The sequence below is a fragment of the Archocentrus centrarchus genome, chromosome 3 (assembly GCF_007364275.1).
Source record: "Archocentrus centrarchus isolate MPI-CPG fArcCen1 chromosome 3, fArcCen1, whole genome shotgun sequence".
NCBI classification, from domain to species: Eukaryota; Metazoa; Chordata; class Actinopteri; order Cichliformes; family Cichlidae; genus Archocentrus; species Archocentrus centrarchus.
The window spans coordinates 23,699,203-23,721,768 of NC_044348.1; the positions used below are offsets into that span (position 1 = coordinate 23,699,203).

Sequence of the window (22,566 nt, forward strand, 5' to 3'; positions counted from 1 at the left end):
ATTACTTCTCCATGGCAAGTTGGACAACTTGCTATATTAAAAGGGCAAGCCTCACAATGGGAATTCAGTCCAACAAAAGTAAAGTCGCCTTTGAATATTGAGATTGGAATATTTCTTTCAATACTTGGTATAGTCACTTTTATTTTTGAGGACTCATTACTCCTCAGCATGGATGATACCAGTGTTGCACAAATTTCAGGAGAAATATTTGGCCATTCTTCTAAGACATTTTTAAGCTGCTCTTTGGAGTGAGTGCTGCTCTACTGTTCTCTTTAAATTAACACAAAAGTGTAATTTCGGATTCAAGGCGACATACTTGACAAGGCCTTAGTTTTCTCTTTGATATGGATCATTATCATGCTGGAATATTGCCCTTCTGACAGGCTTCTAGAGATTAATCTTATCAGACAATATTTTTGCTTATCCAAAGCCATTCACTGAAATATCAATAAATGCCAGTACGTTTCACTCTCATGCAGCACCATACCATCACACTACCATCACACTGCTTTATAGTAAGCAGTATGCCTTCACTGTGGCGATCCAGGCCAGGTTCCCTCCAAGTATGCTGGATCCCATCTCAGCTAAAAAACCTTTGTCTTATCTGATTGAGAAATCATTAGGCTTCTTTTTTAATGTTCTTTGGCAAAGTTGTACTGAAGAGTGAGCAAGATCAGACTGAACTGTCAAAGAAACTAAGATTGTGTAAGATTGTCTTGATTGCCTTTGTGAAAAGTTTGAGTTCTTCTGATATTCAGAGCTAAATTGTGAAAATAGTGCCGTTGTCCCTTGTATAATTTTCTTTATACAACTGAGCTAACTGGAAATCACGTGTACTCAAGTTTTGTTTGACCTTTGCAGCATAGTGATACTGTCATTTTGGCCATTAGAAATATGGACCTCTAGAAATTTAAATTATGTGGTTCATTGCATTGCAGGAATTGGCAATATACATTTTTATGACATTGACCAAAGTGGCAGAAAAAGCAAGTCATCCTGTTCAGTCATTTTCCTTATAGTGTTTACAGTATGTAGAATATATATATATAATTTTGGAGGTGATGTTTTTCTTTTGTTGGACTTGTAGATTCTGGGGGAAAACATTATTTAGGATCACATTTTATTTTGACTTTCCTTTGAGAAAAAAAATTTATTTAAAATGTTGACATGTGCTGTTGTATAATCTTCTCCCCATTTTGTTTTGGTAATGCACATAACTATTAGTCCAATTACAGTGACGATGACATTGTAACATTGACAGTTTCTAATGATCTGTACATGTTTGTGGCTGTGGTTGCCTGGGTGTGCGTGTGATTTTTTTTCACAGGCACTCTCAATGTTTATCTGAAGGTGAGAAGTATTGCCTCTGTGGACAGAGTGATGTGGACAAAGTCTGGTCATCAGGGCCCTGACTGGAAGAAAGCATTCTTTGACATTACCCCCAGTGGACCCTTTCAGGTAAAACCTTTGTGATTTATTCTCTTTCTTGGAATGGCAATTGCAGAAACAGCAGTAGAGCATGACTGTGAATGAGATTTATATGTGAAATAGGAAAATTATTTTAGGAAAATATTTATATTTATAGAAAATCATATATTCAAAGTCCAGAATATGTACTAGTGTAATTGTGTGTTTTTCTTGAACACAACCCTTGACTGATCCCTGCCCTAAAGTCTATAGTAAGCACCTGAGATGTGTTCTAAACAGTGCTTGTGCACTAAAGTCCATAATTATTTCAACAAACACACAATTTTTGTAGTTTGCCTCTGTCAAAAACCACTGTGGATATTAAATCAAACAATCAATACGTACTGTAAGTGCAGGCTTTCAGCTTTAATTCAAGGGCTGTTGCAAAAATTTCACATTAACTGTGTAGGAATTGTGTCCATTTTTATGCACAGCCCCCAATCTTCAGAGTCTCAAAATGAATTAGGAAATCTAACATAATTTTAAATATAAGGATTATTTTTAATACTTGGATGAAAATCCTGGTCTAGAATCCATGGACATCACCAAATGCTGTTTCCTTCCATGAGATGCTCTACTAGACTTTCTGCAGCCACCTTCAGTTGCTGCTTGTTTGTGGGTCTTTCTGCAGTTTTGTATTTAATAACTGAAAAGCATGCTCTATTGGGTTGAGATCAGGTGACAGACTTGGCCATTGAAGTATATCCAATTTCATTGCCTTGAGAAACTCTTGGGTTGCTTTTACATTGTGCTTTGGGTCATTATCCATTTGCAGTGAAGCGCTATCAAGTCAGTTTTGCAGCATTTGGCTGAGCAGAGAGTATAGCCCTTCAGAACTCATCCTGCTGCTTCTATCACCAGTCACATCATCAATAAACATTACTGACCCAGTTCCACTGTCTGTACAATAACATGTAGATAATGTGGATCATGAGCTACTCCTTTTCTTCTCCATACTTTTTTCTTGCCACCATTTCAATACAAGTTAATCTTGGTTTTATTTGTCCAAAGATTTTTTTCCCCCAAAACTGGGCAGTTTTGTTTTTTTGTTTTAGCCTTCCTTTTCTTAAGTGTAATCAGTGGTTTAAACCATTGTAAACCATTCCATTCGCAAACACATCTCTTGATTGTAGACCTTAGTATATATGTGTACCCCATATATATATATATATATATATATATATATATATATATATATATATATATATATATATATATATATATATATATATATATATATATATATAAAGTGTGTGTGGCAGACATCCAAGAAAGAGACTCAATATAAAGAGCTGGACAGCACCAAGCCCTGGCATGATTCACACCTACTGGCTAAAGAAGCTAACTGCACTCCATGAGCGCCTGGCAGCACAAATGGACCAGCTGCTAGAAGTTAAGACACACCCAGAATGGCTGACTGATCAGCCAGACAGTCCTGATCCCCAAGGACCCCCAGAATACATGAGCGGGACCAAGAAAGGAATTGGTAGAGATACCGGGGGAGCAAAACACCAGCTACTGGTAGAAAGCAGTAACTTGAGACTCTAAGACTAGACTGATAAACCTGTGCATCTCCTGGATTGATTACAAGAAGTCCTATGACTCGATGACGCACACATGGATCCTGAAATGCCTAGAACTATACAAATTCAACAGGACCCTAAGAGAACTCATCAAGAACTCAATGGGAATGTGGAGAACAACACTAGAGGTCAACTTCAAGCCAATTGCACAAGTCACCATCAAGTACAGCCAAGGAGATGTTCTGTCCCCACTACTGTTCTGCATAGGCCTGAATCTTCTCAGCCAGATCATTAACAAGACTGGCTATGGATACAGACTACGAAATGGAGCAACCATCAGCCACCTCCTGTATATGGATGACCTCAAGCTGTATGCCAGAAGTGAACGACTGTGTAGACTAGTCAGTGTAGTGTGTAGTGTAGTCAGATGATAAGAAAGAGAGGGAAGGTAGTCAGAACTGAAGGGATTGCACTACCAGAAGGCAACATTACAGACACTGAAGACAGCTACAAGTACCTTGGAATCCCACAAGCAAATGGGAACTATGAAGAGGCCGCTAGGAAAGCTGCAACCTCCAAGTACCTGCAGAGAGTAAAGCAAGTCCTAAAGAGTCAGCTGAATGAGAAGAACAAGATACGGCAATCAACACCTATGCCCTGCTGGCTGTCAGATACCCTGTTGGAATAATAAGCTGGCCAAAGGAGGAAATACAAGCCATTCATGTCAAGACAAGAAAGCTCCGTACAATGCATGGATGGTTTCACCCCATATCCAGCACCCTGAGACTGTACATTAAGCATAAGGAAGGAGGCTGAGGACTAGTGAGTGTCAGAACCACTATCCTAGATGAAACAACGGAGATCCACGAATACATCAGGAAGATGGCCACAAAGGATCATGTGCGTTTTGAGTACCTCAGGCAGCAGAAACCTGAGAAAGAGGAGGAGAAAGACCAGGAACCATCATGGAAGGACAGGCCTTTGCAGACAGAAAAACTTGTGATGGGTAACCGGTAACTGGTATATATATAAAAAAAAAAAAAATTTGTGTATATATATATATATATATATATAAACACAAGGGGCTGTGTATAAGAATGGCTGTAATCCCTAAACAGTTAATGTGAAAATATTTTTGTAAAACCCTTTGAATTAAAGCTGCAAGTCTGGACTTTAATTGCATATCGATTGGTTGATTTAAAATCTAGTGTACTGAGGCAAAACTACAAAAATGTGTCTTTGTCCAACAAATCAGGGACCTAACGTGACAAAAGAAAATCTTTTTTTTTGTCATCTCTTTCATTTCTGAGATATTTCCTCTTCAGCAGCTATTTTCTCTCTACTCTATCTTTCCCAAGAGGAAAGTTGTCTTCTGCATGAAGATAGAGTACAGAGATTTTATACCAAAGTTTCAAGGAAACAAGGAAATTCCACAAAGAGTTGGGTTTGAAACTACTTGAATTGTTCACAATATATTCTATATAGTGACATTTAAACCTCCAAAGACCCAGAGAAAGCCAAAAAATGTCGATCTACTTCCCAAAATCACTGTCACTTCAGATATATTGATGTTAGAGTTAACTAACATGTAACAATCTCCTTTCTGTTCTGTGATGGAAGAAAATGTTAAACAGTATGAGAAAAATATTAGGCTTTTAGCAGTTGGTTAGTACAGTGGGTTGAGAAAGAATTCAAACTCATTTTTACCAACCATATATCCTGTCAGTCCTCACCTCAGTGGCTGGGTCACTGCAGCTAATCTTAGACATTGTGAGAGTATGCCCAATGTAATCAATATAATATGACATTATTATTTATCAAGCTATACTTTTGTGCCAAAAGTAGTACTAATGAAGGCAATGAAAAATATGCTAAATATAAATTAACCCCAAGCTTTTTATATGACTTGTGTGCATTTTTCATTTCTTAAATAAATGTGGATACAGGATTTTGACATTTTAGCACTGAGGGGTGTATTGATAAATGGGGACCTTTGAGTACACATTCAGCTCATTCTCTGTTGAATGTCAGCAGCAAGCCCATTCACATAGTAACCAGAAAATTATTCACTTCGTCAAGAATGTGCTAATCTCACAGCTGGATATAAGATTTCATACAGATTTGAAAGGTCCAATTGACATAAATGTGTAGCTATAAATGCAGCTGTTTTGACCTCTGAATTAAAGTCAACAGACAAAAGAACGTGAAATTAGAGGTGATCAAAAACACTAATATATAAATAATATTATAAATATTGTGGCCCTTTCTTTTGTAGTTAATTCTGCTATGATATTTCCTTTCCTGTTACAGGTAAGTTTTCATTCAATCAGTGTTCAGTTTAATCATATTATATTGTGCATGGGTTGCATATTTTTGAGGAGGACTGCTTGCAAGTGTGTCTCTGTAGCCTCTAGGTTGAAAGAATTTCTATATTGCTTCTCTAGTCTTAGAGCTACACAAACAGACAACAACATGAGATTATAAATCCAGTTTAAGGATAACAGCTTCAGTCGAACTTGGCATTGATCGTACAAGTGTCTACATGAGGGATAAAATGTCATTTTTCCAAAAGATATTCATCGCTTCATTTGTTGTGAGGTGTTAGTGCTATCTAACATAGCAGTACAGAACTCCAATCTGACTGCAAAGGCCACAGCATGTGACTCACATAATTGGTGCGCTATGAATGGGGCCATCATCAGTCTGGAAGACATCATTCTCATCAGGATAGAAATGTTTCATCACATGATAAAGGTGATGATCCAGAACAACTTTGTACTGATTTGTATCGACCTTTCCCTCTGATAGTGCAAGTGACCCCCCCCCCCCCCCCCCCCCCCCAAAAAAAAAAAAAAAAAAAAAACCTGACCTACCAGATCCCCTACCTGTAGGTGTTAAGGGCTCAGTTTTTTGTTTGTTTCTTGTTTTAATTTGTCACACATTCGGACTGTTGTACTTAGTTAATGTTGCAAGACCCTCCTGTTAAATGTGAATTGTGTGGCACAGACAAAATATCTCTTCTTGTGCACAGTAAGTGAGATGAGAGTTAGTTTATGTTCAGCGTTTACCATGAAGAGAAAGGATTTAAAATAATTTATCTGAATTTCAGGAGCAGGACCACACCTCATACACTCCCCTTTCAGTGCTCCGTCTATACGTCATGGTAATTGAACACTTGGAAATTCCCTGGTGTGAGAACTGGTGAGGGTCAGCTTAGGCAGTACAGGTTGAAGGGTTTGCAGGACACTGATAAAAATCCTGTATGATATAAATGTACTTTCATTTTTCAATTTTTACATTAGCATATACGATTTAATATGCATTCAGGTACAGTGATGAACCTAGTGCTATAACAAGTGCTTGATTGGACAGTGACAATTCAATTTCCAAAGAGAATTGCAAGAGAAATGCTAGAGGCCTTTTACTTCAGCTGGTGATTCACTGTCTGTAATAGCTGCTTATACAATAACAGCTACCAACAAATGAAACTCCATTTAAAAGTATGTTCAACTATTCCTTAGTTAAGTTCAAGGGGTGCAGTTTTTCACACTTTCAGCTGTACAGTCATCTTTCCTTGTTTAAGTTCACCAGAAGTTTAAAGTTTGGGTTACAGTAACTGTGCACATTCAGTCAATAGTGGAAGAAAATAGCCTGAGAGACATAACAGAAGAAGCGCCCGTGTTTGAGCACTGTCTGTTGACACATCCTTGAAGTCCCTTCGGCTCTTTGGCAGCTGCGCTTGCAGTTAGTTCTTCCCTGTTGGCATGTGGCAGAATAAACTGGATGACTCAGTCCTTTCTAACTGGACATGATGTTTCCTATTTCACTCATTTTTCCAGCTTTTCTTACTCAGTGTGTTTGTTTGTGAGTTTGTGTATCGGTGCCTATTTTAGTATGCTTAGAATCCAGTAGAGGGTGAGAAAAGGGAGGGCAAAAATTATGATAATTTAGTTTTATTATGTGTGTTTTGCTGCCTCCTTCTATGTTTTCCCCTTTCTCTCCACTTATCTTTCTCTCTAACGCAGTGCTGGGACAGGGGAACCAACTGGATTGATTCTTATCCCAGTCTGCTTTCACCGTGTCTTGTCTCAAGGCTGATGACTAATGGCTTTAAATTCAACAAGGACAGTCTTCAGCTATCAAGCTGTCAATACCTGCACCCCAACTCACAATCTTTTTTCAACTTTTATATCTATCTACAGTGTATTTATGCACAAAAATAAAATCATCTACATAAAGTCATAAAGAATCAGACATCCAGGACTGTGCAAAAGTGTTGAGCCGTCCCTCGTTTCTTTATATTTTGCTTCCAAGGAGCCAGACTTTCATGTAACTTTTTTAAAGTGGTCTTGAGAAGTACTTCTTTCCACTTAACACTGACCTTCGAATCATTCAAGCATAAAAAAAGGCACCTAACTCAAGGGATGAGCCAGTATTGTGTCTGCATATAATAGACAACTTAGCAAAGAACCGATTTTAAATTGTAATCTTTTAACACTTTGTTACCAGCAGCCTGTTGTAAAAACAAAGTTGTTCCAATTTCTTTAATTGAATCTATGTAAAAAGCCAAAGATAACTTAGATTGACAGAGATAAAATTGTATTTTTGTGCCAACAAGGCAATTCCCAAAGAGCTATTAGCTGAAAACTTGACATATATTTGCATGGTGTACAGTGTGTCCTTGAGGGGAAAAAAAAAAACCTTAGGAAGCTGGATAAGTGGAGGATAAAAGAAGGAGGAGCAGGTCTAAAAAACTATCTACAGCAGATGAACAGTAACTGTATGTCATGACCTTAAGAAATAGGAAAGACTCCATCAAAGACCTGACATGGGATCTGAGAAATGCATCTGGCTGTTCAGTTGATCCATCTACTGTTCACCAAAACCTCATCATGATTGGTGTCAGTGGAAGGGTGGCAGTCAAGAAGCCAAGGAAGGGAAACAGGGAGAAAATGCTGAGGTATGCCAAAATGCACATGAACTGAACTGAAAATCAGTGGCAACACGTCTTACGGAGTGATTAATCCAAATTTGAACATTTTGATTCAAATTACCATCAATATGGATGAAGGGGGTCAGGAGAGAGGTACAACAGTGGTAATGGCAATTTGATTTATATAGCACATTTCCTTATACATACAGTAAACTCAATGTGCTCAACATGGAAGATTAAAACCTAATATTAATAGTAATAAATAATAATAAAATAATAATAACTAGAAGCACTCAGAGAGCGCAAACCTCCGCCAAGGCCATAGGGTCACTGACGCTGTAATACGTGTATCTAAATGCTGTGAAATAATCTTGCATCTTTCCCAGACGCTAGGATCATCTGAGCAGTAAACGATAAAAAAATGATCGTCGCCTCACTATGTTGTTTGATAGAACATGTGACTATGTTACACTCTAAATTTTTTCAGGCTTTTGTGCCTTGTGTTTCGGCGTTAGAAGCTAAATTATTAAAATCCCCCTAGCCCGCAATAGTGAAGAATCCTTAAAAAAATTCCTGAATCCAGATCGTGATCCGGATCACCGCCAAAATTTAATCACTTCTTCCTCTTCTCATTTCCAATCACTCCACAAAATTTCATCGAAATCCGTTCATAACTTTTGGAGTAATCCTGCTGACAAACAGACAAACAAACGCGACCGAAAACATAACCTCCTTGGCGGAGGTAATAAAATAAGCACACACACAGTTAAATGTAAGCCTGTGAGAATAAAAAGGTTTTTTTGAATCTGTTTTTTTTTTTTTTTTTTTTTCTTTAAAGTAGACTCTGTCATAGTTGACCTCGGGTCAGCAGGCAGCTTGTTCCAAAGAACAGGACCACAGTAACCAGAAGTATTCTCAGCACACTTACATCTAATTCTGGGAATAGTTCAGAAGTCTGCATCTGATGACCTGAAAGATCTCGTGTATTATAGACACAGAGCAAGTCAGTGATTATCTACAGCCATCTGTAAAACATGGTGGAGGCGCCATCATGGTTTGGGACTGCTTTTCAGCAAGTGGTGTTGAGGATCTTGTCAAAATGAATAGAATTATGAGTGCAGAAAAAATACCATCAGATTTTGATCCCATCTAGAAAGCATCTGATTGGCAATGGCTTCTTTTTTCACCTTACAATGACCCCAAACTCACTGCCAGCCCAGTAATAGCATACCTGGATAGAAAAACACACAAAGGATTGGCCTCCCTAGAGCTTGGAACTCACCATTATTGAAGCAGTGTGGAATCATCTTGATAGAGAATGGAACAAAAGGCAGCCAAAATCCAAAAGTGAGGGTTGAAAGTCCGTCAAGTAGCCTAGAGAACTATTCCTGAAGACTACTTAAAGAAGTTAGAGGAAAGCTTGCCTAAAAAAGTTCAGGCTGTGTTAAAGAATAAAGGTGGCCATAACAAATATTGACTTTCAAGAGTTGTTTTTGCCTTATATACTGTATTTCCATGTATGTTTCCATGTTTCAATAAATCTCTGCACGAGTTCTCTTTTTCCTAGCAAAAATATAAAGAAATGAAGGATGGCTAAAAACTTGCACAGTACAGTATGCAGACATACAGATAAACTCTTTTTTTAAACACACTCACCAGTCTCTTATCCCCTGCAGCAATTAGCTATGACAGGTCAATTAACAGGCTTATTTATGAGCAGGGAATGCCTGCTAGTTGTGTTGTAATGATTCCAGATACTCTCTGCACATTCATGGGGGAAATTGAATTCATGATGAATGTGGGCTGAAGGCCTTAGCTAGGGGCTGCATTTGCTCTTCATTAACCATGCCTTTGCTACCCAATGTTTCTTTAACTATTAAAAAGGAAACCAACCCTAAACCCATGGGCAAAGTGTATGTTTTAAGGTTCTCCTGTGGTGTTGACAGTACAGAATATTATACTTGCGTGGTAGTGGACATAAAAGTTTTGAACTGCAGCACACACAATGTGTGTGTACAGTATAATCCTATCATTAAATTGTGGCCATCTCTTTACCGTTGAAAGCATGCATCCAGCATTAGCCCCTAGTGCACATAGAGGAGACTAAATCATACTTTTTTCACAAATAGAAATAATCATGCCATTTATTCATTTTTTACAGTCAAAGGATTCTGATTAAAAACATGTGAAAGTTCTGTTCCAACCCTTTGCAGCCCTCCATGGTTCCTTTGAGTTGAGGTCTGACTGTGAAGGCAATAGCATACGATTCACACCATGGATGGGGCATTGTCATCCTGGAAGAGATCACGTCCATCAGGACAGAATTCTGTTTCATCACAGGATACAGGTGTTCACTCAGGCCACTCACTGATTTGCAGAGGTGGGAAGTAATGAAGGACAAATACTTTGTTACTGTACTTAAGTAGAATTTTCAGGTATCTGTACTTTACTTGAGTATTTATTTTTCTGACAACTTTTTATCTTTACTCCCTACATTTTTACACCAAAATCTGTACTTTCTACTCCTTACATTTTAAAAATAGACTTGTTACATTAGGTTTAACACATCTGAGGGAAGATTTTATCTCATAGCACTGCAGGCCTTCAAGCATCAGACTGATCTGATCCTAAATGAAGGAACAATAACACATAAGGGACAATCGTATTGGTGTATCCATCACCGGGATCGCATACAAACACATGAAAGAGATAAATCCATATAATTCATGCATCATTTATAGCGCTTACGTCAGGCATTACAGTGGGCCGGAACAAATGCAAACTGAGGTGTACTGACTTTGTGTTACTCAAAGGTTACATGAAAATACTACAGTTTAGTGCAGGATGAACAGGTTAGGTTGCTGTTCTGTGGTGAATTTACAGTAAAGCTCTGTGTTGGACAGTTGCACAGCATCTGTGGTGTTGATGGTCAGAATTAGGTTACATCAATTGTAGCAGAGATGAATTTGAATTTAAGATGATGCTCAGATTCATTCACTGGATTCCACCTTTATACTAACTGTATACTGTCAGTGTTGGGGATAGAAATCAGCCAAACTAACTTGTGAAATATCTGCTCGCATCTTGTTGAATTCAGTTGTGTAATTCCACACACAGCACAGTAAACCTCAGCAACAGCAGAGGTCAGCTGATCATAGCCTGTACACAGTGGAGCCCACAGTAGAAAGTTGTGATTGTTTTCCCCACGCAGAGCCACTGCAACCAATTTTAGGGTCCCCCCACCAGCTGAATCCCACTTTGAGACCTGACTGTACTCATTTTTCTGTTTAGGTGATGAGGCAGAGTCACCCTCTACAATGTAGGAAACAGCAAATAGAGTTTTTTTTTTTTTGTCTTTCTTTTCCTCTGCTCATGTCCTACAGATTCAAGCTGAGTACATTCATTAGAATTAGAATTTAGAATGAAATAAATTTTTGTTCTCATGTAATAATATTGTTTTATTATTACATTAATATAGCACGAAGTTCAGTTAGCTTTGCACAAAAATAGCTGGTAGAAATACCTTTCAAAGAGCCACTTTTTACTTTCTTACTTTGAGTAAATTTCAGAGCTTGTACTTCTTCACTTTTATTTGAGTAAAGAAGTTGAATCAGTGCTTCAACCTTTACCAGAGTATTTTTGACATAAGTATCTATAATTCTACTTAAGTACAGAATGTCAATACTTTTGTCACCTCTGCTGATTTGCATTGACCCTCCAATCCTCCAATCCAATTTGTCACCCAAATTACTCAAAAGTTAAAGTCACTATTTCTCAGTCACATGCATCTGCTCACTCTAACATAGTTAAGATACCACCAGAGTTCTGGGGAAAATCTTGGGCTGAAATTGTTCTGTTTAGACTTTGTAAGTCATGGCACATCATTGGCAGACAAGTTCAAGGACAGGAGTCTCCATTTTGAAATCTGCTGGCTTTCCAAATTGGAAATTTGTTGTGCAGAATCAAGTGATTTAAATGAATGGTATCCCGTGCCCTAATTGCTCTTCATCAAGAAACTGATGCGTCTAACTGAATGAAGTAAACTAATAAAATAATAAAGTACTGGGTGGTGTGCCAGAGGCAACATTACCAAGTTGCATAAATGTCACAAAAATACAATGTTACATCTTATCAAGACTTTACCTACATTTTTCTGTTTAGTCATTCTATATATTATTATCTTATTGATTTGTAAAGATGAACGTGTAAGATGGGAACCACAGCATTGTATTACCTGCAAGAACCACGGTCAGGTCATTAGAGAGATTTAAAAACAGGTAAAGAACAAAATGGAATTTTTTAAAAATGTGGATAAACACCACACAGGCTTATGAATGTATCACGTCACAGAGCTGGAAGCAGAAACAGAAATTTCCTACTCAACAACAGTCGCATCAAAACACATACATGCACATCCACTCACACACCTACTGAACATGTTAAACACATGTTCAGTATGTGTGTGCGAGTGAGGCCCTTAACCTTAACACACTGCATCTATTTAGTGTTAAGGCCTCAGTCACAAAGGCCTAGTGACTGTCGGTGACCCTCTGGCAATCTCTAGTCACAAGGGCAATGAACATTGTGCGCCTTTGACGTAAACATTGTGCCTTACAGCTGCAAACAACACATTTCAAAAGATGCAACTTTGACTTTGAAGGCAAACGTTGTCCACTTCCAGTCTGTGTCACACTTTTCGCTGTTTCATTACTACTTTGCAAGTAGTTTGCGAGTGTTTGCAGATATTTTGGTGTCTTCCATACAAAAATAACTAGTGACTTCAGCATCCTGCTAACAACCAAAACAATCATAGGAAGGTTTTCAGTGTAGTACTGTATACCTCTTTGCAACCAATTTCATGCTAGCGACTGCCAGCAACAACTCACCAACATGTTGGGGAATGCACACTTTTCCCTAGTGACTAGAGGTGTCACTGACTGGTTTCTAGGCCTGCAGTGACTGTCAGCAGCCTTCATCAACCAGTCACAACCGGTTGGGAATACATAATTTTTCCTTATAACTGTTGGTTGCCAGGTGATCGTTGATGGGTCTTTAGCCCTGTGTGACTGGGCAGTCTAATTAGTCCAGACTCCAAAATCCATTTGCTGGTCATGAATAGGAATTATACAGTCAAGAAAAAGGAAAATATCTGTATGTGTTTGCGAGTAAAGTCAAGGTACTTTACAGAAACGGGTGTGAGCAAGATGGAATGAGTCATCTGAGGATACCTTTATTTCATCAATAAAGCAGCTTAATTATTCATTTCTCCCCCCTTCCCCCACCCTCCACCCCATTTATATGTGACTGGGGCAAAGGTAGATGAGGTAGGGTGGATGAATGAGGAAGGATGTACGAAAGATAGTGGTTGTCTCCTTGGTAACCGAGAGTTGCCTTTTACATGGCTGTTTTCTATCTTGTCTCTCTCGTGAAGGTGTGCTCTTTTTTCCCATGCACATGTACCACTTTTCTACTCCACTGCATGGTGTAGGGACTTTGTGCATTATGCCAAAGTCCCTGCAAATATTTTTGTATAGGCCATTACATTTGTGTGTGTCCTTTCTCATGTGTGACCCAGCAATATTTTGACTCTATTAAGAAATGCAATTATTCTCCACTGATGTATAGTGGCTTACAGGGTGCTTGTGAGCATATGAAATCTACTAGGAGAAACTGCTTGTTTTATCTTAGCATGATTGCACTAATTGCAATAATTTCAGTCTTAATACTCAGCAAGAATGCTCAAGACTTGTTCTGAAACATATTTTTACTGCTCAGCAGCACAATCCTGGAAAAAATACAAATTACATGACACAAATCAGCGCATAATGTGTCAGAACTTTTTCTTTTTAACTTCCAAAAGCCTTAAATACCACTGTTAATAGTCTAATATCAGAAAAGTCACTTGTACACAATTTTTAGAGTATGATTGATATTAAGTAAATCCTATGGGCTGAAAGCATAAGATTTGTCTTTACCTTTACAACAACAGATATTCCAGTACTTCAGTGTCATCTATCTGTTCAATGCTCAAATGCACACATACTATACACAAAACCCACTGCTGTGTAACAAATGGAGTTGTTTAATAATGTAGAAAGCAAGCAGCCTTGATCCTAGCGCCAGCCAGAGGTGGTGAGCTGATAAACATACTCTTTCTCTCCGTCTCTCACTTTGCCTCATTTCTTACGACATTCTGTTATGTACCAAGCTCCCCAAGGGCCTGATGAAATGAAATAAGAAGGGTGAGCCCCTTTTTCTCCCTCTGCTCCATACCTGTCTGTCTCTCTTGAGTAGCTCATCCTCCTCTTTTTCAGCTGCTATTGCTGCGCTATCACTAACTAAAGGCCGCAGGATCACTCAATATTATATGGTTTTTTTTGTGATTTACATAATAATATGTTTGTATGTTAATATGTTTGGCCTATTTAAGATGTAAGTTTTTTTTGTTGTTGTTAATATTGTTAGTTTGAAGTTGTGTTTGTTCAAATGGCTTTCATTTATTTATTTGTTTGTTTATATATAGAGTAATTAACACACGAGAAATGTCATTGTTCCATTACAGAACAACAGTAAATCTGCAAACAGTAGCTACTCTCACTTTTCTTGTAGTATTACAAAGATAACTAAATCAGTTAAATAAATATGCCCATCATTATTTCCTGCAGCCAAAGTTATATTTAATTTTTTTCCCCCGATCAACCTTTAAGAACCCAGAATGTTTAGAACACAAAACAGCTTTCAAAAATGTTTGCCACTGATTTTCATAGGTTTATTTGTGTAAACAACAATATACATACCAAACAACCAAACAACAGCCCCCACCCCCCCCCAGTGGTTAGTCCCACTTGCCTCTACTTTCTATTGCTGTTGTTTCTCAAGCCATCCGGTTTTCACCCATCTTCTATCTGTCTCTCATTCTCCCTCTTTGTCTGTCTCTGGGGAGTTCTGGTATCCTCATAATCAATAGTAATGACTTGAGCTGTCGGCTGATGACAGTGGGAATTATGACACAATTGGCCTTGTTGTGTTGTACTGTTTAGTTTCTTTTCTGTACGCTCAGTGGGTCTATTAAGTCCATTTTGCCTTTTGCTTTCAGCTCACTGCTTCAAAAACTTTTGATAGGAGGAGATACATGTTAAAAGTGATCAGTGGATTGTTTTTTGCTGCTGAGATGCAGTTCGACATTACTGTGTCTTCACAAGGATATGATGCAAGGAGTTGCAGCCTTTAGCAAGTAAAAAGTATCTAGAAAGTGAACATTTGTACTCCTCATTTGTTGTCCAAAACAAATATGTTTTCAGATACTGGCCAGGTATATTATAAGCTCTACACTTAAACATAATTATATTAAAGGTAAATATTGTGCAGCCTATATTGTAAGCATGATACTCAATAGCATTCAAATACAATGATAGCAAACCCATTTGAAAAGTGCCCATTACCACACAACATTGCCCTGAGGCAACAAAAAGGCAACCTGAATATTTGAACATGCCAAATAAAAAACAAACAAAAAAACACCTATAACACCTGACACGAGGCTTCTCTGCACCTTCACACACTCACACATATTTTTTGTATTTTTATTTACAGTTCATGGCATTTTAAATAATATTTCTAAAAGCAACCCATCTGCTTCTGTGACCATTTGTCAGCAAAGAAGATTCCACCTTTCAAATGATACTTGATAGTGACAATTTGACCATTTTGGTGGGTTGCAGTCACATAAAAAACATTAAGGGGCTTAAGAAAATTTCCCATTGCCTTAAGGCAGGACTGTGCAGTAGAGGATCTGACTTTTTGCTGCTGCAGTTTCACAGTTTAGCAGAATAACATAAAAAGCTTTTGCAAGATGTAAATCAAGCTGCAGTCATACAAAACACTTCAGCCTATTAGTGCTATTAGCAGTCAACATAAGTCATAATGAAATTTTAATAGAGGTTAAGATACAACAAATCGAGGTTAAACAAGTCATTTTTTGATTCAGTATTACACTTCCATAAAGATAGAAGTTTGATGGAAGCTTAAAAAAACTGAAATGAAAATGCTACAGTAACATAGTTTAACATCTGTTGAGTTTAATATGGGTTAAGTTCTAAAAAAATATTTTGGATCCTACTTTCCCACATTATAGTTAAATAAAATCTTTTTTTAGACCTTCCATGCATGTACCAATGGCTTTCATATTGAAACCCCAATTTGTAGACCAGGATGTTTAAGATTTCTGTTTAGCTTGGACTCTGTAACAGTTCAGTGCTGACACATATTGTCTTATATGGACCAATTTTGTTTTTGATTTTTATAGAGTCAATCTGTGTCTCAACATTAAGCTGCTAAACTCAGTCGCTTTTCTTTTTTAAATATACACTCATTGGTCACTTTTTTAGGTATGCCTTTCTAGTACTGAGACCCCATCTTGCCTTCAGATTTTCTTTAATTCTTCATGGCATGGAATCAACAAGGTGCTAGAAACATTCCTCGGAGATTTTAGTCAAACAACCAGCTCTTAAAAATCAAAATCCATGTTGTTTCCTGTTTCCAGGTCCTGTTATGACCAGTTACACTGAAATTTAGGTGATCTTGTTGATAATAAAGGCTAATGCTCCATCTACAATAGAGCAGCTTTTAGCAAGCATTAGTTAAACAGTCGTTTCCAAGCCTGTGCTTTGGATTGTTTCCCTGGGGTTACAATACATTGGAAACATTTTTGACTAAAAAAGTAAAAATAAATATAATAATAATAATAATAATAATAAGCCAGCATTCATACTTGGTACACTTGATTGTGCTACTCTGTCCACTTCCTGGAAGTGAAAATCAAGTTGATGGGTTACTGTTACACAGAAGATCAAGCTTATATATACCCCTAATAAAATTACTGGTTCCTGGTAATATAATAGAATCAAACAAGGTCAGCAAGAAGCTTATTCATCATATTCTTATTTACATCCATGCAAGTTTAACTTGCTTCTGTTTGTCAACATGTGATTCTACAGAGCGATATGATGATGTGGTTTGACTTTCCCTACTTATAGTATGTCTAAACAGTAGCTGCTCTTTTAGCCACTAATAAATAGCCTGTAGCTGAGTTGTTGAGTGCAGTAGTGCCTCTGTCTGTGAGTATTGCTTTGCATGTAAATGCTGATTCGTTCTCTCTGCAACCAAAGAAAGCATTTATCCAAATTCAATAGAAAAACAAACAGTGGTAGCCTTTTGTGTCCATTATCTGTTATCTCAAATTTACCCTTTGAATAATATGATTTTCTAATTCGCTTGAATTCCCAGAGGTGGTTTTTGATGTGGATGTTATTGAGTTCCACAGAGTGCAGAAGTGACTGCATATTGACGCATGTTTCATTTCTGCTTAGTGTTGAGAGCTGTCCATGGAGAACACAAACTTTCTAGTCTTGTGCACACCTCACTGACTACATACACAGAAAGTCTTTGAGGTGCTGCCACTCGTCTCAGCATTTCCTCTCTCTTTGTGTTCCATCCAACAAAAGTAATGATGTATTGAAAAACAGCTTTCCTTCCTGCCTTTCTACAGCAGCCCAGGCTTCTGCCTAGCCTCTGGCTAGTATTAATACAACATTATTATTGTAAACAGTGGTGAACTAACTGATAAGGAAGCATTAGAATTTAAATTGTATACGGTCTACTGGCCATGATTACTACTTTCTGCGTATAATCAAGTTGTAAATTCATGAAATGTGAATTGGTACTCTAGGACCTTTACTGCTCTTTATCAGGCATCATAATATCCTAAGGAACAAATGTGTGTTGTTCCTGTGATTCTTTTTCTTTTTCTGTGGGAGCTCTGGCTTCTTGCCATAGCTCAGAGACAAGCACAGTAGGTTAAGTGGCAATTCTAAATTGTCCGTAGGTGTGAATTTGTGGACTGGGAGGTGTTTAAGCAAGCTGCCACCTACAACCATGAAACAGACATACAGGAATATACAGAAACTCTCACTGCCTGCATTAAAAAGTGCTTTGAGGATGTCACTGACACTAGGACCATTACCTTTTGGTCCAATCAGAAGCCATGATTTACTGGGGAGGTCAGGGGCTTTTGAAGGCAGGTGATGATGCTTTTAGAGGTAATGATACAGCTCGCCTAGCCAAGCACCAGTACACCTCAAACATAACAAGCTGGTTAAGACACAGCAGAGACACAAGGAGTCTGTGGCAGGGGATCCAGACAATCACTGACTACAAACCTTCTCCATAGACCTGTAACAACAACACTTCTCTGCTGGGAAATCTCAACACCTTCTTCGCACAGTTTGAGGAACACAACACCACACCTGCACAGAAGGCCACAACACCACCCAATGACCAGGTTTTGTGCCTGTCCTCAGCCAGCATGAAGCATGAAAATTCCTGGTTGCATGCTGAGGAATTCAAGGATGTCCTCACTGACATCTTTAACACCTCCGTGAGCCAGGCTGTTTTCCCCACCACCTTTAAAACAGCCATCATCATACCTGTACCAAAGAAGCAATCACCAGGTTGCTTCAATGATTACTTTAACCATCATGAAGTGCTTTAAAAGACTGATGACAAAGGGGAAGCAAAACTAAACACAAAGCACAGGGAACAGAGACACAGACCTGACACTGAACACTGGGAAACACAAGGAACTAGAAAATCAAACATAATAAAACCCCACAACAAAAGAAAAACCCCAGATCAGACAAATTAAAACCAACCCAAAAACACACAGGGTCCAACGGACCCCGGACCATGACACATGCGGCATATAAAAAACTTGGTCATTCGCTCCCTCCACCCCCACCCCGTCTTTGGACACTTTCCAGTTTGCATATGGAGCCAACAACAGGTCCACTGATGATGCTGTCTCCTACGCCGTCACCTGCCTGGACACAAAAGACTCTTGTGTCAAAATGCTGTACGTAGATTTTAGTTCAGCACTTTCATCTCTCAGCAATTTATTCATAAACTGGACCATCTAGGCTTAAATACTATGCAACTGACTATTGGACTTTCTCAAACTGGGGGACCACAAGCAGTCACAGCTGGCAGAAACACTTCAAGCACCATCTCACTGAGCACAGGAGCCCCTCAGGGATGTGTGCTCAGCCCCCTGCTCTTTAGTCTGCTGACTCATGACTGCACTCCCATCCACAACTCCACAACTGTGGTGTGTGTATATATACAGTAGCTTCAAGCCTCCACAAACTGGTATAACTGGTATAAAACAGGTATAGCTAATGGAGGGTTGGATATTATATCAGAATAACTAAGAGGATCACTCTTGTGATAACCAGCATCTCTCTCATTTTTGCAAGCTTCCGATTCCTTGAAGTTCCCAGTAAATAAATTCACCTTAATGAGGTTGTTTATTGACACCAAAATATATAGCAGAAATTACATGAACACATAAAATCAATTGAGTTGCAAAGAAGGCGGTACCGTGTTGTAGTAGATTATTTGTGTCCCTACTTGCTCCTCTGTGGATTACCCAGAGGCCATCTGTGTTCCTAGCAGTGTTTGGTACCTGGGGGGCTTGTTGGAAACCAGGACAACCCACATTTGTGTGCCTCACATTGCACTGGTATTTTAAAGCTCTCTCTGTCTTTTGCTCTCTCTCTCACACACACACACACACACGCAGATGCACGCACACGCACACAGTCTCTCTTTTTTACTCCCTCTCTCTCACAGCTGTGTCCCCTCTGGTATGTGGATAGCACATCAATGGGAACATTAAAGGTTACAAGGCTTGACAAAACGACACACTCACAACTTCAACCTGACACTTTACTGCACACCCTTTGATCCTGCATTCACACACTCATGCACGCACACACATGCACAAGTTGTCTATCTCACTCAAGATCCTTCACACCCACACATTATGCAGTATAATAACGAGAACTGGAATACAGAAATTTTTACTTTTTTTTCCTTCAAATTTTTTCATCTTTTTTGCATGAGGGGTGCAGATTTTTTTTAATATTCAGTTAATGGTAAATGTACAGTAAAAGTAAATATCTGGTTCATTTTAAACAACAGGTACCTTTTATGATCACATTTATATATCCTACAATTTGATGCTCCAGTCAGTAATCTGCTGAAGCCAGATTACTGACTGGGACAAAAAAAAAAAAGAGAGATCACATTACTCCAGTGTTAGCCTCCGTGCACTGGCTCCCTGTTCATTACAGAATCCAGTGTAAAGTGGCACTATTTGTTTTTAAAGCCATACATGGTCTTGCATCTACATATGTGCTAGATATGCTGTGTCCATACGGTCCCTCAAGATCATTAAGGACTGCTTCTCAAGCACTCCTCATCCTGTGGTCACAGCTTATTGCTAAAAGAGCTTGTGCCTTTGCTGTTGCTGCACCAAGACTCTGGAATGACCTCCCAAGTGACCTCAGAGAAGCATCAACTGTGACTGTTGTTAAATCTAAGCTGAAGACTTATCTTTTCTGTCAAGCTTTTAGAAACTGCAGATTTCTGGAACTGTGATTGGAGGATTAGTTGTTGGGTTATTTCATGTAAACACTGTGAATGCCTGTAGTGTTTTTTTAGCAAACCGTTTATTCTGTTTTATTTTCATTTAAAGCACTTTGATGTTAAATGTTCGACAGAAATAAAATGCACTTACTTCTTAATTTAAAAGAGCTATCTAAGTGATCGTTTCTGTGTAACTCAAGTTATACAAAACTGTTCACCAAACACAACTGCTTCCAGGGTTTAGAAACTCTGAGAAGCACATTACTGTTGGGAACCTTCACACAGTGCCCAGCAGTGATGTTTAAGTGTGAGACATTATCAGGGCTCACACTTAAGCTCACTCATCCAGCAGAAAGAAATTCTGTTATTTTCCTGAGCCATATCCAGAAAACTAAACATATAAAAATCATTATTTTTGCAGTGACAGGATATTTTATTGCTTTATGTCATGCTATTCCATTTGATATCTTAGAGAAAAATTATTGTGCTTGTATCTTAAAAGAGACAATTATTTAGTAGTTCCACACCTTTGTGTGTGAAGGCCAGCATTAGTCATTTAGCCTCATTTTTTGAATTATTGCTTTCTTTGTCTCTAATTATTCAGCATTCTTGTTTATGAAGACACACTTGCAGGTGTGCAGAGGGATGGCTTAGAATGTGCATATGTGAAAATCGCACTAGGGCAGGCAAATAGGCAGAGAATTGGACTTCAAGAAAAAAAAAAAAAGACATAAATAAAGCAAAATGTTTACCATAGCCAAAGAACAAGGAAATTGCATTGTGGACCGTGGCCTTTTGACCAATCTTCACTTCAGTATCACTGAATTTTCTTCACAGCTTACAAAATAACCCTTCTGCATAAATGAGCAGACCTGCTAAAGCCATCCAGCTTGTGCTGCTGGACTTTTTTCTTGCTCCCTTGCCACAACCCAATCAGCGTCAAGGTTCTCCTAATTATATTATTTGTTAATTCAAAGAGGATCTCTCATTCTGGGAATAAATTAGAAAGCAAATGGGAAAGAAATGATACTGCTCTTGTGTTTCCCTCCCCTTTATGAATGAAATTGAATGGGCTATGTGTAGAGAGAAGTAGAGAGAAATTGGAATAAAATGGTTTAGAGTGCCTATGTACTTATGGTATACAAGGAGACTACATGCAGTTTTTCCATCAACACTGCATTCATATGTATAATGACACCTGCTCCTCTTTTGAAATAACGTGTGGATTAAGGGCCGGATTAAGGGTGCTCAAGGGTTAGTTACCAGCTGGAGTCGAATATATTGGAGTACATATGAGGCCAAATTGTGCAAGGAGTTGAATACTGTGGGAACCACGTAATAGATCTGTCAGATCTTCAGTCACAAAATACATCCCCATAAACTGCAGCACATCTAACTTAGGCTAAGTAAAGGAGAAAACTATTTTAAAGTTAGATTAAGTTACTATTACAGGTTACAAGTGTTATTAGCTGCCCACTCCTCTTTCCAAATCTAACTTGCCATTAGGCGCTAACTCACAGATTAACTCACAGATTAAAACACATGCAATAGAGTGCCTCAACAGTGAGATATTATTAACAGTTTATTTGCTTTGCCTTTGCTTCTCCACCTTTTCTTTACCCAGAGTATATATGGGGTTAGGTCATACTTTTCTACTTGGTGGGTCAGAACCAGGTTAATTGGACCTACCCTTGCTCTGGCTTGACTGCATTTACACACAAATTGATAGCAAGTCTGCTCAGTTGATACTTTAACCGCAGCATGGTGCCGTTAACAGATGGAGTTTTTAAAGTGAAGCCAGTCATGCACATTTGCCTCCCCTCCATGCTTGCACCTGCTCTCTTGTTAACCTGTAGGTATACAGAAATACTACAAGTAGAGTGCATGCAGTTTTTTCATCAGTATTGCATTCCTTTGCACAGTAACACCTGCTTCTTTCTCACTTTTTTAAAAAATAAATTGAGAGTTAAATGCCTTGCTAAGGGGCTGGTTATATGCGGGAATAAAAAAAAAACTGTTGCTGTATGCTTGAGCTAATGTGATAATTTTTGCATGGAGCAGATCTCTGTAGAAACAACTTAACATGAGGCAGTAGTACTGCAGAACTGAAAACCCCTAAAATATGATTACAAAGTAAGAACTTTGGCTATTGTTTTCAAA

At 38.4% G+C, this 22,566-nt stretch overlaps 1 protein-coding gene across 1 annotated transcript in view; it reads left to right on the forward strand.

Moving 5' to 3' along the window:
* mdga1 (MAM domain containing glycosylphosphatidylinositol anchor 1) overlaps window positions 1–22,566 on the forward strand; it is a 238,551-nt gene that overhangs the window by 201,740 nt on the left and 14,245 nt on the right. Inside the window, exon 16 of the mRNA XM_030758507.1 lies at window positions 1,328–1,458. Within this exon, the coding sequence (XP_030614367.1) occupies window positions 1,328–1,458 (131 nt within the window). The remainder of the gene's footprint in view (window positions 1–1,327; window positions 1,459–22,566) is intronic.